Source organism: Lutra lutra, chromosome 8 (assembly GCF_902655055.1).
Source record: "Lutra lutra chromosome 8, mLutLut1.2, whole genome shotgun sequence".
NCBI classification, from domain to species: Eukaryota; Metazoa; Chordata; class Mammalia; order Carnivora; family Mustelidae; genus Lutra; species Lutra lutra.
The window spans coordinates 61,662,547-61,681,290 of NC_062285.1; the positions used below are offsets into that span (position 1 = coordinate 61,662,547).

An 18,744-nucleotide genomic window follows, 5' to 3' on the forward strand; every position below is an offset into this window, starting at 1 on the left:
AGCTGAGCATCAAAGGAAGGATAAAGTTTAGGTATTCAGTAATGGCAGGCAGCTGTCTACCACAAGGAATACTAAAGGATAGGGACAGAAATATAGGCTAAGTAAGGCCAGCTCGAAGAAAGCCATGAAAGCCAACTGAAAACAGAACTATTTAGGTGTGCCTGGGTGGCTCAGTCAGTTAAGCCTTTGACTCTTGATTTCTGCCCAGGTCGTGATCACAAGGTTATGATCTCAGGGTCGTGAGATGGAGCCCTGCACCGGGGCTGCCTGCTCTGCAGGGAGTGGGCTTGAGACTCTCTCCCTCTTCCTCTGTACCCACCCCCCAATTAAAAACAACAACAAACAAACAAGGAAGGAAGCAAACAAAAGTATTTGGGTGGAAAGGGAGGCTAGAAAGAAGCACATTTAGTATTTAAGCCTACTTCAGGCAAAGTAAAATGCTGGATAAATAGAATTTTGAAGAACATCCTAAAGACCAAGTTGTTTAATAACCCTTCAGGAATGTCAACTCCTTGTGCCCCCAGAAAACAAAACCCCTGTATTTTATTAGGTGATAATGTTCAAATAATTCGACAGAAGAAAACTACCTTTGCTAGAAAGTTGTAACAATCCACCTTGACTGCATTTCTGAAAATCCAAAGTTGACAAATGAATATTTGTGATTATTTTTCTGTCTTGGCAGGGGTTTGCTTTCAGTAGCTTTCAAAATTCTTTGATCCCAACCCACAGTAAGAAATACATTTTTACATCACAATTCAGAATATATGCACATGTATAAATCAAAATTAAAGTTTTATAGAATAGTATTGAGCATAACTATATAATAGCATAGTGGTACCTTTTATTCTATTTTGTTCTCTGGCACTCAAGAAAAAAAGCTCATAATAATCCACTGAATTCGTCTCTATCCACCGCTGGGTTCCATTCTGCAGTTTGAAAAACATTCTTCTAAAAACATTAGTTTGGAAATGAAGCAAAATTTTAGCACTTCTAACCAACAAGCATTGGGCAGCACAGGCTGCCAGAAATTGGGTAAAGGCACTGTGTCCCATGCATTTTAGCCCAGAGCTTATCAGGCCTCAGCTGGAAGCCACTTGAGTTAACAGATATGCCTCAGATTGGCCTTTGAAAAACTGGCAAAAGAAAAACAGATGTTTCAATACATCTCCCTCTTTTTTTCTTTTCCACCAGTTACCGTTCAGGTTCTAATACGGAAGTCAGAACAAGATTACAGCCCTCCCTTCAACACACAGACACACAGACACACACACACACCCTGAATTTTACAGGTTCTCTTAAGCATGTGTTGCCCTACAAACCACCAAAGTCCAAAGGACAAGAGATCCAGCTGTGAGGGTGCCCCTTGCCAACCAAAACCACCCACCCTGAGGGCTTCCGTAGCACCTCTGACTGGGCAAGGGGACCCACCTGGATGAAACGGTGGTTTAAGACCTTCTGATTTTTATCAGTTGAAACCTGATATTAGGAAACTTCCAGGGAGTCCTTCCAACCCACCGCTAAGATTGCCCTCCCGACAAGAGTTGATTGGTGTTATTAAGGAACCAATGCGGAAGAAAGGTAAGTGTTTTCCGCCCGGATTGTATGTCAAATGCCAATCCTGACTTGGGGAAGTTCACTATCTCCCGGGAGACTAGACTACAAACAACCTGGAACAATTTTGAGTACAAGACAGCACAGGTTTAAAAAGCCCAGCACCACACGGCTTAAAAAACAGTTCACGCAAAAAAGAGGGGCCCGGCCTGAGGTTCAGTGACTAAGACTTGAGGGATGGTCAGGGGAAAGTGGGGCACTAAAGCAAGAAAGAGTATTGTTTAGGTAAGACTGGTCAGACTAGCAGAAGGGGTGGGGCACAGAGGAGTGCAAAGGGGAAAGCTGGTCCTCGGTTGTCAATCACGAACGCTGGTGCAGGCCCAGGACACCCGCAGCCTCACGTGCCACGGAAACAGACAGCTGTACAGATTTCCTCAGGAAAACATTGAAAGCAAAAATTGTGATCACACCCAGCCCTTTCCTCTATGCCCTGCCCAATCTCTCCCACGTCCCCAAAAGGAAGAGAGCAGGAGGTCAAACTCGTTTGTTTATTCATTCATTCAACAAGCATTCCTCCTAAGGGGCCTTTGTTTCCAGCGAAGGGACGGACTCGTGCCTTTCCGCAGCACGGAGGATTCCGCAGCGAAGGGGCCCCCTAGTTGCCTGGCTCAGCAAGACCATATCACCACTGGAAGGGAAGGACCGGCTCGAGAGAAAGTCTCCCAGACCAGCATTCCAGGGGAGCCAGCGCCTTTGTAAATACAGGGGAAGGAAGGCGAGGAGGGCGAGAAGAGCTCTCAGATTGGGTCGGGGGTGGTGGAATGAGCGAGATGCGTCTGCAAAAGGAAAACGGGGGACTCCTGCGCCTCCTCAAAAGAGCCGGTCCCCCCAACCGGAGGCCCAACCGGGATCCCCTTGCAAGGGGTCTGGCTTCCTGATCGGGATGCAGCATTTCCCCCAGTAGGGTTTTCCACGCTCGTACAGAAAGGATAGACCCAAATGCAGCTGCCAACGGACCCAATCAGGCTAGTTTCTTAGAGTGAAAGCAGGTCTAGATGGAGAAGAAAGAACGAGAACGGAACCGACCATGGAGACCACGTTGCCGCACTAGTCCAAGTTTGCGAGAGAAAAACCCCAAGTAAATCACAAAAATAACAGGCAGGAAAGGGTTGGGTGGGCGGGATGTGTCCCCAAAAAGCCTTGAGGAGACAGCAAAGACTGCTGGTAACTCGGACGGAAGGGATTGAGAAGGCTCCGTAAAGACAACCGCATGTGTTGGGCACCTATCGAGGTTGAAGTGAACTGGCCAAGGGAAGCACGGGGGTCCTTCTGGGCTGACCTAGACAGGAGAGAGCGAGGTTTGACTTTTCCGAAGGGTGGGGGCGCCAGCGGGCGGGGCTGGCCGCCGGAGTGGGCCGCGGGGGGAGGGCAGGGGGGGGGGGGAGGGGGACAGGGGGCGGGGCCTGCGGGCCCGGGCGGGCCGGGGGCGGAGCCCAGGTAGTGTTGATACACAAAGAGAAGGCCCCCGGGCGGCCGCGGCCCCGCCCCCTGACGCGTCCTCCTGGGCGGCCGCTATAACCCGCTGCCGGGTCGGCAACACCAGAGCCGCGCGACGCCGCCGTCCTGGAGCGCTTTCTCCACAGCACCGCCCGCAGCCGGACCACGCGTTCCCGCAGCCTCGCGCCTTTCCCTCGCGGACGCCGGACGATTGGGGCGGCAGCAACTTGCCATTTCCTTTTTTTATTAGAATTATTTTTCCTGCCTGTTGTTGGTTTTTGTTTTTGTTTTTGTTTTACGGTTTTTATTTAGCGGAGAAAAACCCACCGAAGGCGTTTGCGTGACGTTTCAGGGATACAGGAGCGGAGACCACCGAGGTAACGCGCGCGGGGGCGTCTGTGCGGAGGGCGCGGGGCCCGGGCGGGAGTGGGGGAGGGGCTCCCGGGAGGGGCCGCGGAGGGAAGGCAGCTGCGGGGTCTGTTTCCTCCTGGCGCTGGCGTGTCGGGTCGGCGGGACCCGCCTTCGGTCCCGGCCGGTACGGGGGTCGCCGCCCTTCTCGGGCGGGGGAGGGGCGCGGCGCGGGGGCCGCGTGCCCGCCGGGAGCGGAGCCGCATCCTCCCGTTAGGGGGAGGGGAACCACCCCGACCCGCGGCTCCGCTGCGGCAAGTCTTGTGACTGATTTGCATTAATAAAAAAATGAAATCGAGGGGGCTCTGGTATATGGGGGCAGCGGAGGAAGGTTCGGGCTTCTCGTATACACAGGCCACGATTGGGGAAGACGGGCCCGGAAGATTTGATAATCGGAGATCGATATTGCATCAGTTTCTTTTCCGGGCATAGGAGGGGCCGGCCGGGCGAAAGCGCTCTCGAGCCAAATGCCTGTAGACGAGTGTGCTCGAGGGCACGGGCGTGCGCGTGTAAACAAACCCGCGGCGCCTCTGGTCGCCGGGGAACGGGCTTTCTCCCCTTCTCCGGAGAGGACCCGTGTCAGCTCTTTCTGCCCCGTTTGAGTTCGCTCTCTGCTGCAGAGGCATTTCCCCATCTTGGGACTCCGGGCATGAAGAGATGGATTATGCGCATTGTTGTTGCAAATGCTAGAAACTGGGAGCCGTGCGCCTGGGCTGCACGCACCCCTAACCAATGTCTGGGTGGGATGTGTGCCCAGCATGCCTGTGCACGACCAGAGAGGCTGGAGAAAAGCCGAAACAGAGCCCCCGTGCACCCCTCCCCTCCGATTTGGGATAATTGAGAGCGTGCAGTACTAAATTCCTCTGGAGAGGGGCTTTGGGGTCCGGAGGGCTCGGGCCGTTGAGGGCGCATCGCCGCGGTGGGACCATCTTTGTTCTCCGCGGCTCCGCTGTCTGTACTTTTCCGCCCCTCGGCGCGCCCCCGCCCCTCGCGCTCGGCTGGTACTTTTCCACTCGCCTGGCCGGGGATGAATCAGCCGCGCTGCGCCTCCCGGCGGCGTCACGTGACCACGGCCCGCTGGCTGGCGGGCGGGCGCGCGCTGCAGTCCTGACGCGCCGCCTCTACCTTCTTCGAAGGCAGCCGCGCGGGCCGGTGCACCGCCAAGGACAAAAGGAGCCCAGTGTTTACCGCTGCACCCTCTCTTCCTCCCGGTGCCAGCATGAAGAAGGCCGAAATGGGAAGATTCAATATTTCCCCGGATGAGGACAGCAGCAGCTACAGCTCCAACAGCGATTTCAACTATTCCTACCCCACCAAGCAAGCTGCTCTGAAAAGGTGGGAGAAGTTGTGTGTGTTTGGGGGGGGGGTGATCAGCTTTCGGGGCTTAAGGATTCTTGACCTGGAATTCTGCTTCGGTTGCTGTAACTTACCGTAGCATCTGGAGCGAGTATAATCTCTGAAACGAGCATCTGATTGTCGCATTGACAGTATCTCTGGCGAAAGTCTACTCCTACTTAACGCTTACGCATTTCAGGGAAGGTGCGTGACAACTAAAGGGCTGTTTGTGTTAAAGCATTCCGTTGTCTGTTTCGAAAAGACTGAGGATTCCTTTTTCCCCCCCTCTCACAGCCATTATGCAGATGTAGATCCTGAAAACCAGAACTTTTTACTTGAATCAAATCTGGGGAAGAAGAAGTATGAAACAGACTTTGTAAGTTGAACATAATAATTTGTGTGTCTGTGGCTTTATGGAGTAAAAGAATAGTTTTACGTTTAGATTTCAATCTAACTTGCCCAAAGCTGGTTTTCTCCATTTAATTATTGTTATATGTTTGGTTATCGTTTTCCCTCTATGTAGCATCCAGGTACTACTTCCTTTGGAATGTCAGTATTTAATCTGAGCAATGCGATTGTGGGCAGTGGAATCCTTGGGCTTTCTTATGCCATGGCTAATACTGGAATTGCTCTTTTTATGTAAGTATGTGTAAGTAGTGAGTCTGCCATGCAGGGCAGTTAATATGATAAAACATAAAACTTTCGACTCCAGAGATGGAATTTACAGTTGAAATAGTTGACTTTAAAATCATTTGTGTGAAATTTAAGATGAGAAACCCAAAAGCCTCCTTGTTGTAATATGTAAACTGCATGCATGATCTCAAGAAAGCCAGTTAGGAAGAAATAGGACAACACTGGAAACTAGTAATTAAACCAAAAGTCATTAAGTCAGTGGGAATAGTTTAAGTGGTAACAGGGTTTGTATATCTGAAAAGAACCATTGATAAATCCATAGTTGTTAGAAATTTTGTTCTGGCAGAATGTTTAGCAAAAAAATGATAGTAAGCATGGTACTTCCAACTCAGTTTATAAATTGACATAGTCTTCCCAAGAACCTTTTCATAAGGCAAACAGATTTTTTAGAATATATAGAGTGCGGTGGTATTTGCTTAACCTGGAACATGCTTGTTCTAAGAAAAGTGAGTCATAATTTTCTGGACACTAAAAAGAAACCCATATGTTGGGGGGTTTTTTTGTTCTGTTTTTATTCTAATGTTTATTTCTTCCAGGTCTGTGTGATTGCCACATACCATAGCAAAAAAATAAATATTTTAATAAGTACTTGCATTTAAATGTTCTTTTCCCTAGTTGCCCCGTTAAAATTATTTATTCCTGTGCTTTCTAGCATAAATGCCTAGAATAGGATTTTGGAGCAATAGAAGACTTTAGTGCAGTGGTTCTTAACTGGTGTGGGATCATTGATTCTCAGATAATTTAATAAGAAAAGTAGGAACCCTATTTTCCAGGGAGAAGAAGGTACACAACAAAAACACATGCAAATTTGAACGTACATCTTCCATGATATTTGTATCATAGCTGTTAACTTTAAATACCCATGGGCTCCTAGTAAGGCAATTTCTGTGGAAGATTGTGTCTTTTGTTGTGCTGATGAAGAAACCACATCTTACAGGGAGCAGGGAATTGTCCCCTTGTGACACATGGGTTTCAGTTAGCTGACGGGTGCCATCTACTCAAGTTATTTTCTCCAACAGAATAGAATGCTCATGAAAAGAAAAGCAGACCTTTGCAAAGTTCTGCTTTGTGGTGAAATCCTGTACCGAAGTTAAGCCTGGCATTTGAGCATTGGAAGCTAGCAGCTTGCTTCATTAGCATGAAGCTTTTTGAGACCTCCTACTAAGGTGAAGGAATTTACATAGGAAGGACCATAGAGTTTTGAAGTTTTTATTGGGGAACTTGAATGGCCTCATTGTTAAATACTCCAAAATCCTTCCTGACTCTTAACTATAAAAACTGGATGGTCTTTAATGCTGCCAGTGTGGTTATAGTTAACATGAGAGAAAATGGCACCTGTTTCAGAAGTGAAAACAAAATTCTGATGTTACCCTTGTGCCTTTGAAATTATACTTTAATAAGGTCTATGTGTTTGATTAACCCTTTTAATAAATGGCTAAACAAGTGAGTTTTTAATCCCATCAGTATTTTACAGGTGTATTTAGAGAATGTAGAGGTAAATGGGCCAGAAGCCATGTGGCTGTTGCAGTGTGGTTAAACAACTCTAGCTAGCCTTATTAGGCAGACTCAGCCTTGAGCTTGAAAGTGACTTCAAAGGTTATAAAGACCATTCATCCCTCATTGTAATTTCAGTGTAAGAAAGGAGGACTGAATTTGTCAGCATACTTCAAACATTGTTTTCGGTAAACTAACAACTTTGTTCAGTTAGAGGTAAGGCCAGTGGTGTCATTTTTCCACCTCTGACTAGGCCCCGTAAAGCTTTTGACATTGGAATGGCAGTTCAATGCCACCACCTGTGTTATAACTAACAGACCTCAATTTCTTTGCCAGATCTTACATGGTACCGGATTTGGTTTTCCTGTACAGAATTCAGGAAAAGTAAAGATCTTGTTTGCAGAGTTTTCAGTGGGTTTTCCTGATTTTTTTTTTTTTTATTGTTGTTGTTTTTAATAGAAAAAATGTCCACATTTTCCTTAGCTTTCCCAGGAGGGGAGGAAAGTAAATCTGTAATGAGAGAGAACTTGTATCCTTAAAGGAAAACTAAGTGATACTGGGGAACCTCTAGTTCCCCCTATTCTTTTTTTTTTTTTTTTTTTTTTGTTCCACCCAGTGGAGCCAAGAGCAACCCCAATCAGACTGATAGGCTACTTGTTCTAGTACAGGCATTGTTTAACTTCATCATAATACTGGGCCTGTATTCCACACCATGGCGTGCAATACAGTACATCATCCCAGTGCTTACTTCTTTTACTTGTGCCTAATTGTTCTAACGCTGTGCTGGATGCTTCCAATGTTGGTATCTCACTCCCTTCCTAGTCCCGTTCCTCTTCTTATTTACATAGTCCAAGTGGTCTCAGGGTCTTTCCTGAACCTGTCTCAATTGGATTTCACAAGTGCCTTGTGCGCTACATTTTTACTGACAGGCATTACCATCATTTTACAGATAAAAGGAACCTTAAAATGCAGAGAAGTGGCAAGAATACAGTTAAATATTTTGGTGCCAGTACCAAATTCTAGGTTTCATAACTCCACCACCTTAAAGTTAAGCTTTCCTAGGTTTCCCAACATGCTTGGTGCAGCTGATAAACCCCTGCTCTTAACCAGTACTGTGGAGCTAACACCTGAGACACGATGCAGGTTTTTAATACCAGGTTAAGGGAAGATGTTGACATTAGCCTGGATGGTAAACACCAGTTCTTAGGGGCTTTCTACCTATCTATCTAGCACAGAAATATTAGGACATAATGTTTTGATAACCAGCACAAGAATTGCCTTTACATATAGCTGTGCTTATGTATAACCCTGTGCCTTTTCCTTCTCTCACCAGAATCCTCCTGACATTTGTGTCAATATTTTCCCTGTATTCTGTTCATCTCCTTCTGAAAACTGCCAATGAAGGAGGTATGGTAGCACTCTTGATACTTTTAAAACAATTACACCTGTCAGGATTTTTTTCGTTTGTTCCTTCATGCTTCTGTGTTCTTCGTATTTTAGGGTCTTTATTATACGAACAGTTGGGACATAAAGCATTTGGATTAGTTGGAAAGCTTGCAGCCTCTGGATCGATTACAATGCAGAACATTGGAGGTGAGAATTTTTTAAAAGATCATTTGGGTAGACTTTTTACTCTTTGTGTAGCAGAGTGGTGACACGTTACTTTTGGTGTCACATGCCACATTTTGCACTTGTAATGGTATAATTTTGTTTTCCTCCAGCTATGTCAAGCTACCTCTTCATAGTGAAATATGAGTTACCTTTGGTGATCCAGGCATTAATGAACATTGAAGATACAACTGGGTAGGTGCTAAGTAAGGTTACTCATAAGAAAAATTATAGTCTAACATGATTAGATACATTTTATCAAAGTTGAATACAAAATACTTACCAATTATTTTTCGTAAATGTTCCTCTTGAAATTGACCAAGAAGTCCCTCATAGACTGATTTGAAGTCTTAAGAATGAAAGACCAAAGATTGAAGCTCATGCTGTAATTCTGGATAATAATTTCTCTAACCTGTGTGTGAAAGCAGGTTTTGTTAACTTTCTTTTGGTATTTGTTCTCTAAGAAATTGTAGCAGAGTAACACAAAATCTAATCTAAGTCAGGTTGAAGCTTTGAATTACATTACAAATCAGTCCTGTCTGATTTTTCATAAATTTGAAATTCTTAAAACTTAATCTGTTCAAATGCATAAGACCAGAAAAACATAGGGCCACATTGTAGAAACCTTATCCTTGTAGCACAGTTATTCCTCCCAGTGGACTAACAGGTTTTTATCTAGAGTAAACATGGGGAAGGGCAATTTACTTCCCCACTTACTTACAGCTCGTTATCTCAAAATAGAAGTGTGGTTATCTCTTTGGCTTTAGAAATTTAATAAGCTGATCTTTAAACATTAGTTTTCTGTGGGGTCTTTGTTGCTGAAGTAAGTAAGTGTAGTGGAATTCACAGGACAATTAGAATTTGAAAACAGTGATTTAAGAGAGGGTATGGTTGATTACCTGGGAAGGAAAAGACATTGTTAAAACTCTTATAGGAGACATGGGTAATATTTTCTCTAAGTTCAGAAGAGACCTTTTGACTATTTTTGGAGTCAAGGTGGGTCAAGGTGTCACAACATAACTCTTGACAATCTGGAATAAATCCTGGTTTGGGGGGATTGGGTTTTGTTGTTTGTCTTTGCCTATGTGTTTTACCTAAGTATGAGAAGATTTCCTTGTTGAAGTGTTTAATAATTCCACTTTGCTAATAAGTGTCTAAAAGAAACTTGTTTTAAATTTCCTTGTTTCTCGCATTAAAAATTGTAAGCCAAAGCTATAACCGAGGTGGTGTACAATTCTTCTAAAAATGCTGACAGATAAGATTACTGACTTAACAATGCTGCTTTGTTCCCTACATTAGTATCAAGCCTTTAAGAAGCGTTTTATGTTATGAATCAGCTGGCAGCCTTCCCAGAGCAAACAGTGGGACAAAAGTTATACTGTTCATACCCCATTTCTAACCTGAGTGAATATTCAGCTAGCACACAGCTAGAAGTTTACGCCTATCTATATGCTTTTTGTGAATAAGAAGTGCTTTTTCCAGACTTGCCTTTTTTTGTTTTTATTTTTATAGTATCTCTATGAAATGAGTCCAGTAAGAAGAGGTGTATAGTCTCTTGGGAATGTTCATGATTGGTTTTGACCTTGTGTTTCTTTTCTTTAATTCAGATTGTGGTATCTGAATGGTGACTATTTGGTTTTGCTGGTATCGCTGGTGCTCATTCTTCCTTTGTCCCTGCTGAGAAATTTAGGTGAGTAAACGCATCTCTAAAGAGAGCTGAAATGAGCCTCTCACTAGCTAGTTGGCTTTCTCTTAATAGACACTGAAAGCTAAAAAGCTCCCAAAACATGACTTGGGGAGCTGCCACGTACACACGTGTAGGCCTTTTCAAAATCCTAACAGTGGCTACCAGGATGGGCCGGGATATTTTAACACTTGATAATATTTGTGCTTTGTAAATAGTAATAACACAAAATGAAAGTTTCTATTATTTTAGTTATTAGCAAGCATTGTTAAGTAATTCTGTCTATACCTTAGTACATAAGAATTAGAAATTTAATATTGTATTCATTACTAAAGACTTTCAGACAGAATTGAGTTACTGCCTAAAACTTGAGAAAATCTTTTTGCCTGAAATGTGTTCTATTGAAGCAATAATTTCTGCCTCCTACAGGATATTTGGGATATACCAGTGGCCTTTCCTTATTGTGTATGATGTTCTTCCTGATTGTGGTAGGTATAACTCTTTTTTAAAGCTAGAGATTGGTTTATGAGCCCAGTCACGTTACTCAGTTTAACAAATGCAAAAATAATCCGTTCTCAGGTGATTTGCAAGAAATTTCAGATTCCTTGCCCTGTGGAAGTTGGCTTGATAATTAATGAGACACTAAACAACACCTTAACCCAGCCGACGGCTTTTGCACCTGAGATGGTATTTAATATGACGGATGATGATTCTTGCAGACCACGTTATTTTATCTTCAACTCACAGGTGACTAAATATAGTTTTTCTTAAGATTTTAGGGAAGAAGAGAGGGATACTAGCCCCTGGAAATTTAAAAATAACTCCCAAGGTAAAGGGAGGAGGAGTAGTAGCTACTCTTTAGAAAACATGAGTAGCTGATTACTGAATTATTGAAGACTGAGAAGAAAATGTTAGATTGTATCTTAAAATGGATGGAGAACTGAAATGAAATAATTCTGTGATGTTAATAATTGACACATTCTGAGGTTAGGATGTTGATCACACTTAGTGAAAGATTAGAAGAAGGAAAACTTTAAGGGTTTGATGCTAAAATTCATTACTCTAAAAATATAAACTGCAGACCTATGATGACCCAAGTGTGTTACATACGGATTTTAAGTAAGTGTTTACATTTTTTACAGACTGTCTACGCTGTTCCAATTTTGACCTTTTCATTTGTCTGTCATCCTGCTATCCTTCCCATTTACGAAGAACTCAAAGGGTGAGTGCTCTACCTCTTTTTATGTAAATTCATTGGGAAAGTTAGAAGAACATTTGATTACTGCTTATAACTACTGCTCAAGGATATATCTGTATTTTTCTTTGAATTTACATAGCCGCAGCCGTAGAAGAATGATGAATGTGTCCAAGATTTCATTTTTCGCCATGTTTCTCATGTACCTGCTTGCTGCCCTCTTTGGATACCTGACATTTTATGGTAAATAATGTTTAGCTTTCAGAAAGAAACACTCTGTGAAGTAAAATTGATACTTGCACATGTATAATCTATCATTTAAATTCCATGTTTCGGTGTATTTCCTACTTGGAATGAGAGACTGAATTTAGAGCTGAGCATTTCCTATGGTCTTTAATCAGTAATTTCTCAAGCCCGGGGTCATAGCTTAGCCATTTGATGGCATTCTTACGGTACGCTTCCATCTGGGTTCATGCTATCTCCTCTTCCAGTCACCTTCACATTCTGCACCACAAACTGAAAGCCAGACCATGGGATTTAGCTATGTAGCTCCTGTTGTTTTTGCTGGGGGTCATGTGGCTAAATCTCTACTTGGTATTTAGGAAAATTTTCCTTCAATATTATTTTAATTGCATTAATCCTAATTCCAAATTAATCTTCTTAGCCTCTTAGTTTATACCCGTTTTGTGAGTAGCTAATAACTTTGTTGCGTATTTGCTGTAAATTAGATTTCCCACCTAATCTCTAGAGGAAACCACTCACTTGAAGCTTTTTTTTTCTTTGTCTTTCCCCATAGAACACGTTGAATCAGAGTTGCTTCATACCTACTCTACAGTCATGGGAACTGATATTCTTCTTCTCATTGTTCGTTTGGCTGTGCTAGTGGCTGTCACCCTGACGGTACCAGTAGTCATCTTCCCAGTAAGTGGTCACCTGCCCTCCTTCCGCTCACCAGGAATGAGTTTTTAAACATGTGAAGACTTGTGAGATTTTCTTCTTCTTTAAGAAGGGAAACGCTTTTAGAGCAATACCAAGTTGATGGTGGTTTTGAAGGGATTTTTTTAAATACTTTGTAGATTTTTAAAACATTCTGAGTGATTTTTTTCCGTAATTGAAGACCTAAAGTGATCTTTTAACGCCAGATGTTAAAGAAACAGCAGTAGAAGAAGGGGCACAATTTAAGTATTTAGAAAGTTGGGTATTTTTAATTTTTTTAAAGATAAGCCCCTATTATTTGGGGATTTTTTTTTTTGCTCATTAATTTAAAGCTGGAATTTTCATATCTCTCTTTGTCTGCTTTTGCAGATCCGGAGTTCTATAACTCACCTGCTGTGTGCAACAAAAGATTTCAGTTGGTGGCGTCATAGTATCATAACCGTGTCTATCCTGGCATTTACCAATTTGCTTGTCATCTTTGTCCCAACAATTAGAGATATCTTTGGTTTCATCGGTAAGTTTTAGAAGGTGTCAGTCCTTCGCCACATCAGCGATTTTAAAGTTTAAAAAAGGAATGACCATTGAGTCACTGAATTCTCAAGAGGTGGTCTGCGTTCTTTCTCAGGGGCGTCTGCAGCTGCTATGTTGATCTTTATTCTGCCGTCTGCCTTTTACATCAAGTTAGTGAAGAAAGAACCTATGAAATCTGTACAAAAAATCGGGGTGAGTGAGCTGTTCAGACTTACAGAAACAGTAGTGATCTTCTAAAACTAGAATTTCCTGATTTTAGTCCCTTAGTTCCACTTCTAAGTTTCTAGTGTGTATTTCTTGAATGGTGATCTTCACAGGTGGAAGGTTGGGGCAGGAAAGGTGGAAGACAGTTCGTCTTCAAATATAGGCCTAAGTTAATTGCAAGAAAGCAGTTGAGATATTTCAGAGGTAGGAGCACAGATAAAGAGTGTGTGTGCAGTGTGGAGGCGCTCAGTCAGCGTCCCGCATTAGTGGAGCTGGTGTTTGTCTGGCTGCCCACTTTGACACTTAGATGGGCCTTCAAACTGTCTTCAAAGCAAGGAGCAGGGGGAGGAGGGCTATCCCTATACTTTAAAGTAATAAAATGTACTTTAAAGTGTAATACAGCTGATTTTACAAAGAACATGATAATGTTAACTACAGAAGGTGCTGAGGGTGAGGTTATTTAGCAAAAAGACTGCCTTTTAGTCCTCACCCTGCTACAGTTCTAGTCTGATTAAAACACTAGAATTGTTTATAATTCTATACAATTCAGCTGTCTTCTTGTTTTATTCAAAATACATAGTGGCAGTAACTGAAGGGGGTAGAATGAGGAGTAAATTTACTCGTGTCTCTTAGAAAAGCTCTGGCTTTGACCAGGCTGTATTGTAGGATGACTTCAGTTTGATTTTGTGACTTAAAATTTTTGAAGTTTGGAAGTTTTAAGAAATGTGAAAAGCAAATGAAAAACTAGTCCCGTTCTGCTTACAACATGAAGTAGTTCATTCCGTAAAGAAAAGTATTTACATTTCTGTCTGAAACAAAGGAATGAGAAAGCAAACTTGGGGAAGATTTCAAAAACCGAGTTACTTTGTACTGTACGTAAGCTCTTGATAACTTAAGACCGTTATCTGAGCAAGGTAAAAGTGTAGCCCTGGAAACACATCATTTCAGTGATTCCAAGCCCATTTTTAAAAGTAGGAAGGAATGTTCGCGGGTATGTCTTCTGCTGGCTGATGAGTTTCTCTCTATGCTCGTTGCAGGCTGTGTTCTTCCTGTTAAGTGGCATAGTGGTGATGACCGGAAGCATGGCCTTGATTGTTCTGGATTGGGTACACGATGCCCACGAAGGTGGCCATTAACTGGTGCCGCTGAAACCCCGCTAGTCCACTTGATGCCAGTGTTGAGTCAACTCTCAACTTACTATGAAATTTCACCTAATGTTTTCAGTTTCACTTCCTTTTGAAGTGCAGATTCCTCGCTGGTTCTTCTGAGTGCAGAATAAGTGAACTTTTTTTTTTTCTTTTTAAAGAAACTATTCTGTATGATAGAAACGGATATGAACAACCAAACCACGAGTCTCGGGTTAATGGAAGTGACTGACAATTTTATTCCATTCCAGAGAATGGACGAACTCTTTAACTTTTATCAAGCCACATGGTTGGCTGCGTCATTGTTTAACTTGGATATTTTATGATTTTACTTGAATGTGCCTAATGGAACCATTCGATGTGAGAAACAATTCTTATTAATTTACAGCAAAGTATTGAAATAACCATTGAGAAAAACACTATTATTTTTTGTACCAAAAATATTTTAAGACCTCAGAAGCACTATTTTACTTTTAAAGAAAGTTGCTTTCTTTTTAAACTTTATCCAAAAAACAATTGTCAACAAATTCCATAAGAAAAAAAAAACCATTGGTGTTTAAAAACAAATATTAGTATTGTGAAATGATTTGCCTTTTTGTAGGCATAATAAGCCAAATACTTTTTTTAACCCAAAAAAATTTTTAGAGAAAATGATGTAACGACAAATTGTACCATGAATAGGAGCATAGTTTTTTCTATCCAGACTTCACCATTAAAGAATAACTGATTGATTATATTGCTATACCAAATCAGATGAACTCGTTCATCACTTTTCTTCTCTGGCCCCAAATAATTTACTTCATTCAGACTGAAATACTTATGGCTTCAATCTATTAGAATGGAAGATACAAAGCAGTGGGAAGTAAAATAACTAATTTTGAGGTACCAAATAGTGCAATTGGGTAAAACAGGGTTTATTCAGTTGCATCTGTCTCCAGAGCTGTATTGACAGCTCTGGGGGGTTTTTTTGGTTTTTGTTTTGTTTTGTTTTGTTTTGGGCCAGCCCTTTTTTTGACATTGCTTCCAGCAGTGGGAAATGGGCATTTGATGGCTATAGGCCAAAACTACTCTATCCAGAGAGTACAACTTATTGCAATGTTCATCTACTGCTGGAAGTGGGAATTACTTGATAATGTATGGCTTAGTTGTGTTCTTGTTTTGTCTACAGTAGAGGTCTAATTCACAGGTTACACCGGTATTTGGTATAAGTTCTCTTCAGACAGGCCACTGGGTTTTCTCATGCAGTAAGTTTTTAAAATTCCTTTGCACTGGATTGTCATCTCATTCTTGTACAACACAGAATTATTTGTTTACATCCAGCAAATGGTTAGCTAGGGAAAACAGTGCATCCTGAGTGTAAGTAGTTGGTCCAACTGCATGTTCACCCTTCCATTTCAGTGCCAGTTAGAAGTTAAAAAATCACGTGGCTTTAAGAGCACATTTATTGTACGTTATGGTATATGGTGAATATATTAAATAATGTGGTACTTTGCTCATCAGACATCATGTCTAATATCTAATACACATAATTCCATTAGTGGTTGAGGGAAGCAAATAATGGAATCATCAATTGGTCCTCTGGCTCTAAGGTTTCCTCTTAAACTAAGCATTTTTAGTTTTAGGTAGGGGCCAGAAACATGGCAGACATGGTTTTTGTTACACATTCTTGTATTATATGTGGCTAAATTACAGACAGGATATGTCTGTGAAGACCCTCGTGGAACTGGAAGACGTCTTGTAGTGCTACATCGGGTGAGACCAATGGTCCATTTGTGTTCTACAAAAATAACGTGATTGGGGACCATCCAGAAAGGCAGTGAAAAGGTGGATTCTTCGGCGCTGCTTTCATTTAATTGGGTTTTAGCACTCACTCCCTTCAGATCCAGAACCTCACCTCTAGTTCAGACCGAGAATTGGCACTTCTCCTTGAGTTCCTGGAAGAATTGCTGATTTCATACCTGAGACCTGCCAGGAAGTACCAAGTAGAATTGTTTTCTACAGTTTACATCCTTTCATGCAGGAGAAACTACCGTGGCAACCAGGAAGGAACAGAAAAAAGGAATTTTCTTCTCACAGCAAATTGACAGTGGGGAGGCTCGTTCAATCCTCTTTTGACTGTTGGAAGTTCAAAACAAACTGCCTAGGGTAAATTCCATTGCATGGTTTTCTTGGAGCTATCTTGTCTGCCCTGAGGTTCCTAAAACAGTGAATTCCCATTAATGAGCAGTCTTCAGTATTAAAACCACTGTCTTGTCACCTCATTTTGCATTACTGTCTTCCGTGGATGTTTCAGTTATAACTGTAATGTTATTTATAGAACAGCATTAATCCATTAAAGCTAACCTATTTTTCAATATTTATGATAATCTGTACATACATTGTCTGTCCATATGTATTTGTAATATATAATGTATATAATATCAGGTTTGGGTCTTGGGTTCAAGTGTATATATTCCTGTAAGTTTCTTAACTGCATTTTGATGAACTCACATGTATCTATAAGAATTGTCCCAAAAAGTACCTGTACAGAGATTTCAATATAAACAAATTGACTAATTATGTAAACACTAAGAATTTAAAATATTGTTTAAATTGTATTTGCAATAAACAGACTGGATGAACATCACATTTTTTTTCATGAAAACTTGGTGCAACTTCAGATCTCTTATTTAAAATTTAAATAAGGTCTAATTTTCAAAATGCAGTAGTTTCAAAATGTGATCTAGTGTAATGAAACCAAATGTGATCTAATGTAATGAAAGATCTTTGAGAACCTGGGTGTGTTAGCTTTCTGTATATAGTGTAAATACCGCCCCCCCCCCCACTGTACTGTTAGAGGCCAGCGGTTCCAATAGGACTTGTTGGCAAAGAGTGCTACACCGTTTCAATGAAACAATGTATGTTTTAACTGAACTAAAATAAATATATGCTTAATCCTGAGTAACAGTGTTTTCTTTGAGGTGGGGGGGATAATGTGTCTGATGACACATCAGAGCTTAGTAGGTCCCCTGTGAGGGAAATTCAATGAAGGACATGGTGAGAAAAAAGTTTTTCCTGTTCCTAAAGTTTGCAACGTGTGAGGAGGAATACAAAGAAAATGGTAAAGAGCACCTCAAGGAACTAGGGTTGGGCCTGCCATAGGCCTGCCAGTAGTGCATCAGGATCATCCAGAAGCTATTTTAAAATGGAGCTTTCCGGAACATGTGCCTATGGTAGTCTAATTCCACTGGTCTGGAAGGCAGCCCAGAGTTTTTTATTTCCTCCCCATCACCTGTGATGCAGAGGCACAGGTGAAAGTAAAGGGCACTGAGAAAGGTGTAGAAGTCTGGGGAATTCAGCTCAGGTGCTCCGGTCCAGGGAAGAAGAGGAAGCCCTGTGGCGGCAGAGCCATCGTAGGCAAGCTGAGGTTTATCTGACCGGTACTAGATACAGCTAGCTATGAGGGGGCTTGCTAATACACACAAGGTAGTGGTCGGGAATGGCCTACTGAGCCTTGGAAGCTTACGGGCATATGCAGTGAGAGATCTAGGGCTGAAACAAAAAGGAAGATACCTCAGAGCAGCAGGTATGATTGGGAGTGGTTGCAAAGGCAAGTGAAATTTTCTGCAAGAGAATAATCCAGTAGCGATGGTCAAGCCAGTTATTTGTGGTTAGAAAATAGAGCAGAATTTGTAACACACCTGAACTGAAGAAGAAAAGGCTTAGCGGGTTATTGCTCCTCTGAGAAGTTTTAATTGAATGCCTACTGCATACAATTAACATGCCCAAGGAAAGAAGGTGGGGTCCTGTGTCAGACTCCAGTTCTAACAGAATCCATACACTTTGATTTAGCCACTCTAAAGACATGATATCAAAATGAAGCAGAATGCCGATTAATCTGAAATAAATATATTTATTTCAAATATATTTATATCAAGGGATGAAAATGCAGTTCTCTAACCACGGAAATACCAAAAGATATTTCCAGTAAACCTGAGGAATATTCTAGGAATGTTCCTAACTAAACTAGAGTAGTCTGTCCTGACTTGGGAATACTCTTTTCCTGGACAATTGGCTTAGATAAGCTGGTAAGAGTAAAGAAAATCTATTTAAATTAGCTTAAACAAAAATGGTGCAGGGGAAAAGAGAACTTAGCAGGAGATCAGGTTCCTCAGAGAATTAGAAGATAAACAGCCTTCCCAAGGGTCAAATGCTGGATTTGTCCAAGAGACCTTAAGGACAGAAACCTACAAGACAGAATTACAGGCAGAAACCTACTATAGTGCTCCACAGTTAGATTCTGAGCAATTTCTTCAGCCAACTTCTCAAGATACGCATTGGCTAATAATGGGTCCTGATCTCCAATACAGCCCAGTGGGCAGGATGACACAGCACAAAAATTCATGGCTGCCAAGACCCAGCCCCGTGGTGGGGAGAATAGTTCTCAGAGGTGGAGTGACATGGTCATGAGCCGGAAATAGGGT

General features: G+C 42.0%; 1 protein-coding gene across 2 annotated transcripts; it reads left to right on the top strand.

Annotated features, from left to right (window-relative positions):
- The first annotated feature begins 3,138 nt into the window (after positions 1-3,138).
- SLC38A2 (solute carrier family 38 member 2) lies at positions 3,139-17,221 on the top strand. Of its 2 annotated transcripts, XM_047742998.1 has the most exons (16): positions 3,139-3,425; positions 4,593-4,791; positions 5,086-5,167; positions 5,315-5,430; positions 8,312-8,385; positions 8,479-8,571; positions 8,700-8,781; positions 10,194-10,276; positions 10,700-10,758; positions 10,850-11,017; positions 11,413-11,492; positions 11,608-11,708; positions 12,262-12,386; positions 12,771-12,915; positions 13,027-13,124; positions 14,174-17,221. In XM_047742998.1, the coding sequence occupies exons 2-16, from the start codon at positions 4,676-4,678 to the stop codon at positions 14,270-14,272; spliced, it is 1,521 nt and encodes a 506-aa protein (XP_047598954.1). In that variant the 5' UTR covers positions 3,139-3,425; positions 4,593-4,675; the 3' UTR covers positions 14,273-17,221. The 2 variants fall into 2 exon arrangements, with proteins under 2 accessions (XP_047598954.1, XP_047598956.1); XM_047743000.1 differs by lacking the exons at positions 3,139-3,425; positions 5,315-5,430 and having other exon boundaries at positions 4,650-4,791.
- The last annotated feature ends 1,523 nt before the right edge of the window (positions 17,222-18,744 follow it).